Source organism: Nematolebias whitei, chromosome 18 (assembly GCF_014905685.2).
Source record: "Nematolebias whitei isolate Nwh7 chromosome 18, NemWhi1, whole genome shotgun sequence".
Taxonomy (NCBI): domain Eukaryota; kingdom Metazoa; phylum Chordata; class Actinopteri; order Cyprinodontiformes; family Rivulidae; genus Nematolebias; species Nematolebias whitei.
Genome location: NC_056515.1, coordinates 4,842,531 through 4,857,913, shown reverse-complemented (window position 1 = coordinate 4,857,913; position 15,383 = coordinate 4,842,531). Strand labels below are relative to the sequence as shown.

The 15,383-nt window shown below is 41.1% G+C and overlaps 1 protein-coding gene across 1 annotated transcript in view; it reads right to left on the bottom strand.

Annotated features, from left to right (window-relative positions):
* The window catches only part of arhgef28a (Rho guanine nucleotide exchange factor (GEF) 28a), a gene marked incomplete at its 3' end in the record, with an annotated part of 35,996 nt that overhangs the window by 11,341 nt on the left and 9,272 nt on the right, over positions 1–15,383 (bottom strand). The window contains 10 exon segments of the mRNA XM_037692536.1: positions 1,360–1,535; positions 2,204–2,389; positions 2,507–2,598; positions 2,680–2,858; positions 2,950–3,026; positions 5,589–5,843; positions 13,237–13,354; positions 13,437–13,562; positions 13,635–13,885; positions 14,015–14,161. Of these exon segments, the coding sequence (XP_037548464.1) occupies positions 1,360–1,535; positions 2,204–2,389; positions 2,507–2,598; positions 2,680–2,858; positions 2,950–3,026; positions 5,589–5,843; positions 13,237–13,354; positions 13,437–13,562; positions 13,635–13,885; positions 14,015–14,161 (1,607 nt within the window).

The window sequence follows — 15,383 nt, the reverse complement described above, 5'->3', positions numbered from 1 at the left end:
TTCCACACTCTTGCAATATTCTAAACAATGTTTCTAAACTCTAAAAGAGCACAGAATGTCATGATTTAAGCTCCCTGCCTCCTCTGCTCTTTGCCACCTGCAGGCGCTCTTGGCCACGCCCACTTCTCCGCTCTGCACACTGATCAGCTGCAGCAGGAAGTTTGTCCTGCAGTAAGGGCTGCACAAATGAGAAGCAGGTGCTAAATATTTAAAATAATTTACTTTAAATAAAAATTCCACGCCGATCATGCAGCTCATCCATCAATCAGTCAGTTGTGTGTCATGTCCAATCTTATTTTGAAAAACCGCGATAGAGCGAGTCCATGATAAATGAACCATGAAGTAGCTAGGAACTACTGTATTGCAATACTTTGCATGATCTAATGTAATATTTCAAGTAGGTGAAGTGAATAACTCTCGGCTACTACAACGCCACATGAATCTGATTGATTCCAAAGATTAATCAACTGTAGATGTAAATTCAGAGACTAGTTTCTGAGAGTTCCATTAAAATCTGTCCAGAGATTGTTGCTAACAAGAAATGTTGACGTGAAGAGTTAATGTCATGGTTTCTGTCAAAGACGACGCACAATGTTTTACGAAATGTGTCTGTGGCGATGCTCAGCTACTACCACACCAAATTTTAGCTTAATGCCTGTAACAAACTAAAACTGATGACCTACAAGCTCTGTCTCCCACTCTACTTTTAGGAATTATAGGAACCACAGGTAAACCTGTAGTCTGAGAACAAAGTGCTCTGTTAGATCTTTAACGTTGGATGGAGCTTAGTTGTTTTTCTCTCATGTGTCACAATTTTTCCGAGGGATAGGAAAACATATTTCTCACAAGTTAGAAAGAAAACAAAACCAGACTTGACATTCATGAAACATCAGCGCCTCCTTCAGGCTGAATGAATCTCTTCTGTACCGACTGCAGATTACCTGACAGCAGTTGAGTGGAAATGATCCATTCTTATTAAAGGAAAATACCTCACAGCTCACAAAGTTGCAGAGAGCAGCACAACTGAGCCACAGTCGCTGGAATACGTCTGTATTTATTTTTAATGCTGCCTGACCTTTGGGAGCTACATGGAGTTCATTTTATTCTGAGCTTATTAATGTTTCATAGCATTAAGACTGAAATGTAACTCTGACAGTCTGCGCTGAATTATTAAAACAACAGTTGGTCATCGTGAAGCACGTCTGCAAACAGAAAGGAGAGGGAGTTTTCCACAACATGAGCTCTGATATAATAACTACTGGGATAGAAAAAGATAAATCATGAAGCTAAATTATTGTTTCACCATTCAACTTTTGTAAGTTGAGTTTAAAACATAAAAACAGGCTGTATGATCTTTACCTTGAAGTTATTGGTATCATCGTTTCCTGAGTCAGCTGCAGACTGGGGGACATCGGACTGGCTGCTCTCCGAGTTGGACTCTGAGAGAGTAGCAGGGCTGACAGGAAACACAGAGTCCGAGTCCTGGATCTGACTCGATGGGGTCGTAGATGAAAGCACGGCTTTGAGGAGCTCAGCTGCAAAAAAACCCAGAAATAAATAAATTAAAAAACATAACTAAAATTTAAAGGCCTAGAGTTTCCTGAAGGAATCTTCCTGCTTACTGTTTTTATGCTGGGGGGGGTTAAACTAAGATCATCTCATGCAGAGACGGTGCAGAGTTTAAGGTGTTAGTCCAACCTTGTAAAAGACATAATGCACAATCCCATGCAGTAATCCTAGCACTCAGATTATGGGTTGAGGATAACTCTGAGCTTCCACACTAAATATAAGCTTCATATCTGTAAAACTGAAAATCAGTTGCAAATGTGCAGTTAATATTTACCTTCTGAAATGTTTCTTTACATCTAACCAGTGGTTCATGAGATATTTTGCTAACAGACAGATAAAACAGACTCCAACTGTTAATGCTAACGTTTTAGTGAATGACTCTCAGGTACTACCACAGACAGCCTTAGCTACATCTCTGTAAAACTGACTGAGTTATGTACATTATGCCTTCCTGTGTATTCAGTTAACTTTGAATTTGTGTTTGTCACTGCTGAAGCTTTGTGAACTTGTGTTGTTTGTGTTTTTGGCTTTGATCTACATCACCATGGCATCAAAAGTTGGAAAAGCTGCAACAACTACAGCTTGTTTGTGTCTCCTCTCTGCTGGGCGGTGCACAGTAGGTTGGAGGTGGTACCTTCTTTCAGGGCTGCAGCCAGCAGCCCGGCGGCCTGCGGCAGCTCCTCTGGGTGCGTCTGGACCAGCAGTCGTGGTTCAACGAGCGAAGCATCCTCTGACCTCCTCAGAGCGGAGAGGCCTGCATAGATCTGCAGCTTTTCCTCCAGGTAGGAGCAGATCTGCTGGTCCTGGCTTGTCAAACTCTCTGTGACACAAGCGCATACAGATCAGGGATAAAAAAATTAAAAATTAGGGGATGTAAAAATGTCAATAGACTGTGATAAAAAGTAACAAACCCACACTGCCATAGATTAACTGATACCTTGTAACTTGAGGATTTTCTGGAATCGAGCCTCAGCAGCTCGTTTCTCCTCTTCAGATTCACTCGAGTATTCCTCTTGTTCTTCTGGACAGCTATGCAGCAAAAACAAACATTTGAATATTGATCTCTTGATGCTTTCTTATCACACCCAGGGCATGAAGTCATAAACAGACCTCTCCACAGCCTCTCTAATGAGCCTCATCCAGGCGTTGCGCTCCTCTTTGGATGACGTGTGAACCTCATACATTTCCGGCCCTGCAGACGAGGCACTGATCAGAAACATCCCCCTCTCTTCATTCGCCACTTCCCGAACTATTAACTTCTGCAGTGGAATGACGGGAGGTTTCTGGTCCTGAAGTGCAGTAAGAGAGGAACATGCTTGGTGAGCTGAAGGGGGTAAAAGAAGCACAGCTAACGTCCACAGCCAAAAACAGTGTCCTTACCACGATGGCAAACGTATACTTCTGGTCTTTTTCTTGGAGAAAGATGAGAGTGTCTGTGAGGAGCAGTGCCAGGACATCTGGGAGAGTCAGAGCAAGCCAAAGAATTTAAATAAATGGATATACATATGAAATATATATAAAATATATTTATTTATAAAGTAATGAGTCTGAATTAACAGAGACAGAACATATGGGCAATATTTATGGCAATCTAAAAACTACATGTTGAATCAGAGGACATATTGCATCATCATCCATTCAGCTGTCAAACTAAACGTTCAAAGGTTAAAGACCCATTGTTATCAGATATTTAGGTGAGGCTGGATGGATCGTAGAACTGTCCAGCATGTGAGGCATACAGATGTTACAGCGGACTGATGTGGATGCCAACAGACACATCAAGGCAGATAACTCAAAAGGAGGATCATCATGTTGTTCATCAAACATTACAAAACCCCATGAAATCTGCTCCCGCCATCATTGAACTGGTTTATGACTGTCATCCCATACTATGCCTCAGTGACTGGTGTCAGGTTCTCTGCCATTAAAGGAATAGTCTGGTGATTTTTGAAGTGATGGTCTGTCAGATAGTTATTAATAGTTAGTAACTTATCAAGCGTGACATCTGTCAAAGAGCACAGAGTGGCAAGAAAAGAGCAAGTTTCTCTTTTTGGACTGGGATAACAGTTAACAAAGAAAGTGCAAAATGTTATATTTTTTTTTATTATTCTTTAGGCTTATAAAACATGTTATTCTAAAATACAAGTACCGGTATGAAAGAACACTACTTTAGCTAATAGTAAAACTCTTTTGCATGGCCTCATTTGTTTACTTTGTTCATAATTTTTTTAAACCAAACAATGTCTATGTTAATAATATAATATGTAAATGTATGATGGACCATGTGTTTACTGATGGTGCTGAGGCTGCAAATGTGTCAGTGTGCCTGATCAGCATGTCTAGTCACTGCAAAGGTTTACTCAACTCCCAGCAGAATGATATTCAGCAGCCTGTGCACACACAGAGCCCATTTACTCTCAGCGTGCACACATTCGAGCCGTAACTCAGACTTGTTCAGTTGAGGAAACAGGATATACTAAACTACTGGTGTCAAGTACATGTGTAGAGGTTTAAACTTGGTTAATGTAGTGTTCCTTCACTTTATATGACATTTTAGTTGTTTTATAAACCTAAAAAAACAACATAGACTGGCTCTTGTCCGGATGGTTATTAGCCCTTTAACATTTCATCCATCCATCCATCCATTTTCTTTACCCGCTTATTCCATTTCGGGTCACGGGGGTCGCCGGTGCCCATGTCCAGCAATCACTGTGCGAGGGGCGGGGTACACCCTGGACGGGTCGCAAGTCCATCACAGGGCCACATAGAGACAAACAACCATTCACTCTCTCACTCACACCTAGGGACAATTTAGAGTTACCAATCAGCCTAACATGCATGTTTTTGGACTGTGGGAGGAAACCGGAGTACCCGGAGAAAACCCACGCATGCACGGAGAGAACATGCAAACTCCACCCAGAAAGGCCCCTGGACCGGGGTTTGAACCAGGGACCTGCTCGCTGAGAGGCAGCAGCTCTTTAACATTTCAGTGTTTTTGTATTATTTTTATTTCGGCTTTCTGTGGTTCTTGTGTTCTGGTTGTGTTTCAGTTTCCACAGTATTTTCCCCTTATGTAGTTCTGTTCCTGCCCTGCCATGTTCACCTGATCCTTGTTGCCCCCCCCCAGGTATTTGTCATTTTCCATAATTTGTGTTCCTTTAAATTCTGTCACTTCCCCTGTCTGTGCATTATGATCTCCTCAGCCAGTCATGTTTGTTCCTTGTGTTTACCAAAGTTTTCCTTTTGAAACAACTTTAGCTGCAACATCAACATTTTGATTTTGTAAAAAGTTAGTTTGTTTATTTAACCTTTGACCCCCTTTTGAGTTTTGTCTGCCCCTTGGGTTCTGCTCCCAACATGATAAGACCAGCCTGGACAAAGACTTTGCTGCTTTTCTCAGTACTGTGTGCTCTGTGACTGATGTTGCAGCTGATAAGGTACAATCTGACAGAACATCACTTCAAAAATGTCCAGAACACCTGGGCACAGGTGGCTGTGTTTGGTGTGGTGTCAGAACTAGGAGCCATGGAGAGATGAATCTGGATTGTGTATGAGCAGTGAGAGCATGCTCACTGTTCTGAACTGAATCACTGCTGATCAGATCTGAGGGAGGGATGGGGGACATTGACAGAACTGAGAGCAGCAGCCTTCCCATGACACCAACTTTGTTATCAATCTGTAGTAATTATAATACAGTCACATGACCTTTTCAAACAAGCAGTTTTATTTCTAACACTATCTGGGTGCTTTCTTTATTGTCAGAGTGTTTTAAAGCTTTTCTAAACCTAATGTTACATTCAAACTGAGTTGCTTTTTCTTGCTGAAGCATCCATTCTGTTGGTACCGGCAATAAAACATTTCACTTTCATGATGTTGATTCTACAAATTAATATTAGTTATCCCAAAGTACTTTAACAAAATGTGACTTGTATTGATCTGTTTTGGACATCAAAGTATGGATCTTCTGATTTGTGGGTTGTGTTTTTGCTCGTGTGCAGAGCAGCCTAAAACAGTCTCACCCTTAAGTCGACCGGTGGCTGTTTTCCACAGAAGCAGGCCCTCGTGTCTGAGCATTTGTCCCGGACCCATCATGTCGTGCTTGCGGAAGGTTTTCCCGCTCTTCAGCTTGGTTGTGCTGCGATTCTCTGTGCGGTTCCACACTTCCTGTAACCTCTGGTGCCGTTCGTATTCACTGACCCTCAGATCCACGGCCACTATCACTTCTCGAATCTGAGCCAGAGCTTTTGAGAGGTTGGCATGCTCTTCTGTTTCCTCTAAGAGATGAGGATGAACAATAATGAAGAGAAAGAGAAAGAAATGTTAAAGATGGGGGGGGGGGACGACCAGAGAGACACGTCTGGTTTCACTGGAGGACAAAAAAAATTAAAATTAAAATTCGGTTCTCAAAATGGCGGATGCTCGGTGTGGTTTGAGCTCTTTAGCATAGTATTTGTCACACAAAACTTTTATTTTAAAAAATCAGTAAACAAATTCTCAGCTTCTTTTTGCAGAGAAAAGCAACTTTTTACACGAAGGCACGGGTTTTACCCGTGAATTTTTGGAGCTTTAACAAGACGGAGGTTTTTTCCTGAGGTTAGCCTGTTAGCTTAGCTCATAGCTTAGCTTCTTAGCTTAGCTGTTTTTAACGATCCAAAAACACAATTTGGATGGTTAAAATGGATTTTAAAGAGAAAAGAGAAAGGGATGGGTCAGTGAAGAGCATTGGAGTTGAGCCTTTTGCCACCCAGTGTCTTCAGTAGAAAGAGAGACATGAAGAAACGATAAAGACGATAAAAGAAAACGAGGTCAATAATTTTCATTTATCATGTGATTAATTGATTTATTGTTTATCACAACAGGCCTACCTGTCAGACACATGCACAGTATATTTATGTACAATACAACAATCTATAACAATGGCCTGGACAAGCAAAGATCTTGTATAAACTTTGACCTTGATCTGTGACCTTGACCTTGAAACTGTGGTGATGAAAAGTGTAGGTGACACTGTCTAGAAACAAAGTTAACTCTATTAGATCTCAGCTCCATAGCCTCCCTGATCTTCGTCTGCCACCTACCCCTCTGCATTCTGGGTCCATGAACTGCTTTGATGAGGTTGTTCTGAGTGAAGTGGAGACCATCATCAAGAAAATGAAGCCTTCATCCTGAGCCCTGGATCCCTTCCCCTCGTCTCTCATTAAATCCAATCACTCTGCAATAAGCCCATTAATCACACAAATAATAAATAAGTCACTACAATCTGGTCATGTTCCACTGCCTCTTAAAACTGCCATCATTAGGCCTCTTCTGAAAAAATCTAATTTGGATCCAGACATTCTTTCTAATTACCGCCCAATGTCTCACCTCCTATTTCTGTCAAAAGTGCTGGAAAAAGCAGTTGCTGCTCAGCTGCAGATCCACCTACAACAACACTCCCTGTATGAGAAGTTTCAGTCTGGCTTCCGTGCAGCTCACAGTACTGAGACCGCACTGCTGAGAGTCACCAATGATGTCCTCATGGCTACTGACACTGGTTCTCCCTCCCTCCTTGTTCTCCTTGACCTCACTGCAGATTTCGACACTGTGGACCATAGTATCCTCCTCCACCGTCTTCATGTGGAGGTCGGTCTCTGTGACACTGCCCTGGACTGGTTTAAATCTTTCCTCTCCAATAGGCTGGAATGTGTTAGTCTTGGCAATGCCAAGTTCCAGACTGTCTGTGTCTCCTGTGGTGTCCCTCAAGGGTCAGTTCTAGGGCCCCTGCTATTTTCCCTTTACATGCTGCCTTTAGGTCAAATTATTAATAAGTACAACATTTATTTTCACTGTTATGCTGATGATACACAGCTTTACATCAGGACTCGAGCATCATCATCACCATTGTCATCTCCATCTTCACTCACTGCCCTCTCTACCTGCCTGGAGGAGATAAGGGCATGGATGAATCAGAACTTTCTTCAGTTAAACTGCTCCAAAACTGAGGCCATACTGATTGGCACCCCTCACCAGGTTCAAACATCAACTATAACGACTATTTCCTTTTCTGAACAAGACATCCCCCTCTCTACCTCTGTTACAAATCTTGGAGTAAGAATGGACTCTCATCTTACATTTGAAAATCACATTAAACATCTGTTTAAAACCAGCTTCTTCCATCTCCGTAATATATCAAAACTTCGCCCATCTCTCACTTTTGCTGATGCAGAGAATCTCATCCATGCATTTGTCTCCCCCAGGCTCGACTACTGCAACTCCCTGTTTACTGGAATCCCCGGCAAAAACCTTCAGAAGCTTCAATATATTCAAAACAGTGCAGCCAGGATTTTATTGAGAGCTCGTAAATTTGAACATATTACACCCATTCTCCATAACCTCCATTGGTTTCCTGTCACCTACAGAATTCAGTACAAAATTGCTCTCATTACCCATCAGTGTTTAAATGGAACTTCACCAGATTATCTGAAGGACCTTCTTGCTCCATATTCATCCACTACGATCACAGAACATTTTCCTCCACCTTCCACAAACTAAATTAAGGACCATGGGAGATCGGGCATTCTGTGTGGCTGCCCCCCGCCACTGGAACTCCCTCCCTGACTATCTGAGAGCTCCGCAATCATTGGTTGACTTTAAAAAAGGCTTAAAGACTTTTCTTTTTAAGCAAGCCTATTCTGCCTCCACATGATTTTATCACTGATTTTAGTTGATTTAATCACTGATTTTAATTGATTTTTATCATTGATTGTAGTTGATTTTATCATTGATTTTAGTTGCACTTTGAGATTTTTGTTAATGAAGTGCGTTACAAATTAAATTCATTATTTTTATTATTATTATTATTATTATTATTATAGAGATGATGCATAAAATGTGTATCAAGTTTCATAAAATTATCTTTAGCAGATCAGAGGTTATGGGCGGGACAAGAGGCAGTTTATGTCCGTAAGTATGTCTGTACGAACAAGTGGACAAAGATTGTGTCATAATACGTCCATATTTTGACGGGCGAATAAAAAGTGAAAAAAAAATATGATTATCAATGAGATTTTAGTGAAGAACATAAGAATTACAGCACTCTTTGGAGCTCTGGCATACTTCACAGTCGAAACATCATCAACGTGTGGCATGGAGGCTGCAGAGCTGCAGAAAGAAAAGCTTTGCAGAGAGTGGTGAAGGCTGCACAGAAGATGTTGGAGTCAGTCTCCCCACCATCACAGACATCTACACCTCCAGATGCAGGAAGAGGGCCACCTGCATCATGAAGGACCCCACTCACCCAGCACAAACACTTTTTGCCCCACTCCCCTCAGGAAGGAGGGTGAGGAGCATTAAGTTTAGAACCACTAGACTGAGGAACAGCTTATACCCTGATGCTGTTAGACTCATGAATCTCTAACCAGAATAATCACTGTGAAAAATCACATCATGTTGCTGCTGATCTGTTTCATGTTGCTGCTGATCAGTTTCATGTTGCTGCTGATCTGTTTCATGTTGCTGTGTTCATGTGTGCTCATCTGCTCATACACTCGTGTTCGTGCTGCTGTTTGATGTAATGTTTTTATGCTATTAGTGCTTAGCACATTTTTAGTTGATGTTTTTCTTAGTTCATATCTTAGATCTTATTGCTGTTTTTCTTTTACATTTTATTGTTGGATGTAACTGGAACCCTGTGTACATAATTTCATTCCACCACATGCACCACATGTGGTGGAATGACAAATAAAGAAACTTGAATAATTGAATCCTTGAATCTTTGAAACATCATTCAAACTTAAAAAAAGCACAGAACTGTAGAGCAGTGGTTCCCAACCCAGGTCCCTGAGGAACACCGTCCTGCATGTTTTAGCTGTTAGTCTACTCCAACACATCTGATTTGAATGAAAGGATGATTAACAGGCTTCTGCTGAAATTAAGGAAGTAATTAAACCACTGAATCACATGTGTTGGAGCAGAGAAACAACTAAAACATGCAGGATGGTGTTCCTCAAGGACCAGGGTTGTAGCGGGACACCTCAGACTGAGAAACCAAAAATATGTTTTTGTTTGAAATTGTTAAAATAAGACATTCATCCATGCCACTCATCCTTTAAAACATTCCTTGTTTAGCTTCCACCACTTCCTAAGTTGGACAATAATGAATAATACCATACCATACCACTTTATTTATAAAGCACTTAAAACAGCAACAAGGCCAACCAAAGTGCTGTACAGACAAAACAACAGGTAACACACAAAGCAAAATACAAAATGAGATAAATCAGAATATAGACAAAAAACGATGCAGATAATGACGACAAACCAGTGTGGAACATACAGGATCAAAACACAGATCATCTGGTGTTGAAAGCTACTGAATAGTAGTGAGTTTTTAAACGGGACTTGAAAACCGAGAGGGAGGGGGCCTGTCTGACAAGCAGAGGTAACTCGTTCCAGAGTCTTGGTCCTGCTACAGAGAAGGCCCTGTCACCTCTGCACTTAAGACGAGTTCCTGGAACTGTGAGGAGCAACTGGTCCGCTGACCTCAGGGAGCGTGGTGGGACATACGGTTGTAGCAGATCAGAGAGATGAGGGGGGGCGACACTGTTCAGTGATTTGTAGACATACATGAGTATTTTGAACTGGATTCGAAAGTGAACCGGTAACCAGTGCAGTGAGGCCAAAACTGGTGTAATGTGCTCTCTTTTGCCTGTACTGGTTAAAAATCGGGCTGCTGCATTCTGGACCAGTTGTAGTCGTGCAATGGAGGTCTGACTGATACCAAACAGGAGCGAATTGCAGTAATCTAGCCTAGATGTAATGAATGCATGTATTACTGTCTCCAGGTTATTTTTGGACAATATGGGCTTCAGTTTAGACAGCCGCCTCAGTTGGAAAAAACATGATTTAACATCATGTTTACATGATTGTTAAGTTTCAGGGAAGGGTTCATTATCACTCCCAGATTAGTGACTCTTTGTTTTTCTGACAGGGTTAGAGCGGAAAGGTCGATGCAGTGGTTTGTGATCGTGTCGTTGGGAGGGAACAACATGACTTCAGACTTCTTTTCATTGAAACTCAAGAAATTTAAAGCCATCCAGTCCCTGATGTCAGCCAGGCAGTTGAGCAGCGGTTGAATAGAGCATGTACCATTGTGTCTTAGGGGGAAGTAAATTTGACAGTCATCGGCATAAAAGTGGAAGGGCATGTTGTGTTTCCGGAAAATAGCACCAAGCGGCAGCAGGTATAAAGAGAATAGGAGGGGACCCAGTATGGACCCCTGCGGAACCCCCCATTTAAGCTCTGCCTCTGCGGAACTAAAATCCTTGATGGAGACACAAAAGGATCTGTCAGTGAGGTAAGATCTGAACCAATTGAGGGCTGATCCTGTGACGCCCACCCACTGCTCCAACCTAGCAATGTTGAATAATAGAATAATAAAGACTGTTAATGTGTATTAACTTTTAACCTGCCAAATGAAGTCAATAACCTGAAAGGCCTTTCTATGAGCCTTTGTATGAACCTGACCTTGGCGTTTTGAAACATCTGAACCAATGGTTTGATATCTCTCCTTATCCAAAAGGACCCAGACTCTCGTTCCCATGAAGATAACAGAATAAGAAGCCTTTGTTCACTAATTCATTCTCTTTGCAGGAGATCCACGGTCCAACAGCCTCCTCTGTTGGAAACATTGCATGTTTTAAAGATTAATTCAAAGATGTCATTCTTGACTGTTTAATCAAGAAAAGTGTGTGTTTTGAGTAATAGTTCTTAAGATAATACTGTATACTTTGTCTTGTTTTCCTTTAGAATTGAAACTTTGAATGCAGAAATAAGGAATTTAGATTTAATTAGCTAATTTTCTTTATGAGAAACAGAGACCAAGAGTCAGAAACAGCATTATGACTTCTGATTGGATGATAAGTTAACAGCCACACCGCTTCTCTCGTGGGTGATGTTGTCTTCAGTTTCAGTTTTGGAGAAAGTCTCATTCAGAGAAGAATGATGAGAAAAAGATGAAGAACAAAGTCTAACTTTTAAAAGTTGGAATTTTATTTAAACTTTCAAATTAGTTCAAGTTTTCAAGCAAAGTTGTCAACGGACGTGACAGCCACGTTTTGATGGGACCTCTACGCCAGGTCCAGACTCGCAACACCTGACTTGCTGAACCAGAACCAGAACCAGAACCGAGATGACAGACGTTACAGCCAGTCAGCGTGAAAGGACATGAGACACCCAAATCTGCATAAACAGAGTTAGTTTTTGACCTTCAAAATCCGGTGGATTCAGCTGACTATCAGGACCAACAGGAGGTAGAGCATACAAAGACTGTCCACTGATGGAAGGGACTCCTGGATGTCATCAACTTCACGTTGTCACAACTCCACTGGGAAAGAACCCGGTTGGTACCTATCTTTAGTGGCTGAGAGGAGCTTCCGACTTCCAGTAGGGTTGAAGCTTCCTTACTGCTCGTCAGGTGACTTTTAGGTGACCTCACAATAACTATACCAATTATTAACAATTACATCAGACAAAAGTTCAGCCTACAAATATTTACTCCTTCACAAATCAGAGATAAACAAACATCTGCCTTTAAAGTTTCAGTAACTTTAAAACGTATACTTTTCTTTTCAAAAACACAAATAATTTGATATACCGTTTATAATTTCACAGATTCATTTTGTATTTTTTATTCTTATTATTATTATTATTAGTAGTTCACATATATTCTTATATCACTGATTATTCGATTTTTGAAATAAAATACACAAAATCATACCTGAATCTGTGATCATTTTTAATCTGTGTGTTGATAAAACTTGATTTCTTTATACACGGGAAAGAATTCATGTTTTGGGGGTTAAAGACTGATTCATGAATAATAAAAAAATTATTTTTCCTCTAAAGAGGTGGTGCCCTGATAGTTTAATAGAATTATGAACATAACTCATAATTAATCAATATTACTCCACTCTCACTCTCTACAAAACTTTGGACTTTACATGACTGACCTGGCATTTTGATATCTTTTACAGACTTTATATCATATATAAAGTTTATAGTTACAGTTTAAGTTTGATTATTAATGGAGATTTTAGAACACAAAATTCATGTAGCAGTTGAAGAAGGCTTTTTACTTAAAATGTTGAAATATTTTGATAACTTTTTTTAGATACAAGCACAAATTATACATCAAACTGTAGGAATTATTTGTCTTCTTTTGCTCACTGTCTCTCTCTGACGTACAGTTTCCTCTCAAATAACCAGAATGCACAGAGTGTACACGACACTTCTACAGAGTTTAGCTTTTTTAAATTTAGTTCAAAATTTTCTCTTCAGACATGGAAACAAAAAGTGTTTTAAACTTGTTTTATATTCTACATAAACCTCTGCTGGAACAGAAAGTCCCCTGTGGGACCATCAGAGTCTTCTGCAGCGCACATATACGTTTTCACAGCACATATTTGTTTGAGGCTTACTTTTCAGCCTGCCTTTCTGTCTACCTCTCATTTCTGGGGCAGTCAGGGGGGATAGACGCAGGTGTGTGGTTACCATGATTATCATAATGAGTCACTGGCAGCAGCAGTAACTTTGTTTTTCTGAGCTTACATGATTACAGTTCTGTTGGAGTTTTGAGCAGCGACTTGAAGCCTACACCCATATGACCAGCAGGGGGCAGCAGAGACTAACCTTCAGTGTATTGTAGCATCCTCTCCAGCAGCACTGGGTATTTTGTAATTCTTTGGGTCACCAGCAAGATGCACTCTGGGATTTCTCTCCGCCGCACCAAAGAGTTATTAACTTGTTGCTTTAAAGAAGTTAATCATGTATTATGCTTTTTGTCTTCATGCTGCAAGCTTTTGTGTTGAAAGGAAAATGTTTTTAAATACCTTAATGAAACTCTGAAATCTTTTGTTATGTTGCTGGAGATCTTTGAAAAAGCTGACCGCTTCATTGTGACGGCTGCAGAAGTCTCCATAAACCTGCTTCATTTTGTCTCCATTCTCATCTGAAAACTACAGAACAGCTTATTACAGAAGAGAAACCATAAATGTGAGCAGCATCAGAGTCCCAGACCCTCTGCTGACCTGCTGCAGCAAAATGTCTCCAATTGTCTGGATCAGGTAGTTCCTGTGTCCTTGGGGCTGCGCAGAGTTCTGCCGTCGTTCCTTCATGGTAGCAAAGAAGGCATGATGTAAAAGGAGCAGCTGGTCGAGGCAAGGGAACACCCGCTCCACTGCTTCTTTGTCGAGCTGCACTTCTTCCTTCATTCCCCGCCGAAACACCCTGGCCATGATGTGCAAAATCTGTAGGTGGTGGAGCTCAGTCTGCATCAGCTCTGCAACAGTCCCACAACTTAACACTCAGTCGATGCGTGCAAAGAGAAATCTTCACAATCGAAGCAATTTTCAAACAATTATGATTTGGACAATATTCATTAAGAAAATACAAATTAGGATCTGTTTACCATAGATCACATCCTGCCTCTTGACAACACATTTCTCCTGCTTCTTGCAGAACTTGTGCTCAACTGTCAGACTCCATGACTCAGCCTCATAATCCGCAGAGTCAGCAGAGATGTCGCTGTGACTGAGGATAAATGAGTCCACACAGTCTGTGGAGACAACAGAGGACAACATTTTAATTAAAGCTATCAATCATCACTATTCACAATATCTTAAAGAGAGACTGTCACTGATTTAAAATTACTGCTTTATTCTTGAGAAAACTTTAGAAAGAAATGCTAGTCTCAGCATGGGGGAGGGGGCATTTTATGACAGAATTGAAAAAAAAAAACCCATATATTAATTGCAGTCTGTTGCAAATCTGAGGATCTGTATGGAGAGGCAGATTTCATTTTCCAGCAGGACCTGGCCCCAACCCATGTCACCAGAAGCACCAAAACCTGGTTTGATGCTCATGCCACAGTGCTTGACTGGCCAGCCAACTCGCCAAACCTAAACCCCATTGAGAATCTATGAAGTATTCTCAAGAGGAAAATGAGGGGCACCAGACCCAACAGCAAAGAAGAGCTGACAGCAAACATCAAGGAAATCTGGGCTTCCATAACTCCCAGTCAATGCCACAGGCTGATTGCCTCAATAGCACATTGAATCGAGGTAGTGATTAAGGCAAAGTAACAAGTATTGAAGATTGACATATCGTTTTGAAAGTACCATATTTTGATTGATTTGTTGTGATCCTGGGCAGCACGGTGGCGCAACTGGTAGAGCTGCTGCCTCTCAGCGAACAGGTCCCTGGTTCAAACCCCAGTCCAGGGGCCTTCTGGGTGGAGTTTGCGTGTTCTCTCCGTGCATGTGTGGGTTTTCTCCGGGTACTCCGGTTTCCTCCCACAGACCAAAAACATGCATGTTAGGCTGATTGGTAACTCTAAATTGTCCCTAGGTGTGAGTGAGAGAGTGAATGGTTGTTTGTCTCGTTTGTCTCTATGTGGCCCTGTGATGGACTTGCGACCTGTCCAGGGTGTACCCCGCCCCTCGCACAGTGATTGCTGGACATGGGCACCAGCGACCCCCGTGACCCAAAATGGAATAAACGGGTAAAGATAATGGATGGATGGATGGATGTTGTGATCCTAATTTCTTTCTTTTTTTCTACAAAAACTGAGTAGTGTGGGCTGATGTCTTCACAGTACTCAAATTTTTTTTAATCCTGTTTTCATGGGTTTCATGAGCCAGAAGCCAAATTATGTAAAAACAAAAAAAAAAATACTTGAAATTGTATAAGTTGTGAACCCTGAAACTATATATTTATAAAAATATATATATGTATATATATATATATCTCCTTCCATCCATCCATTTTCTTCCGCTTAT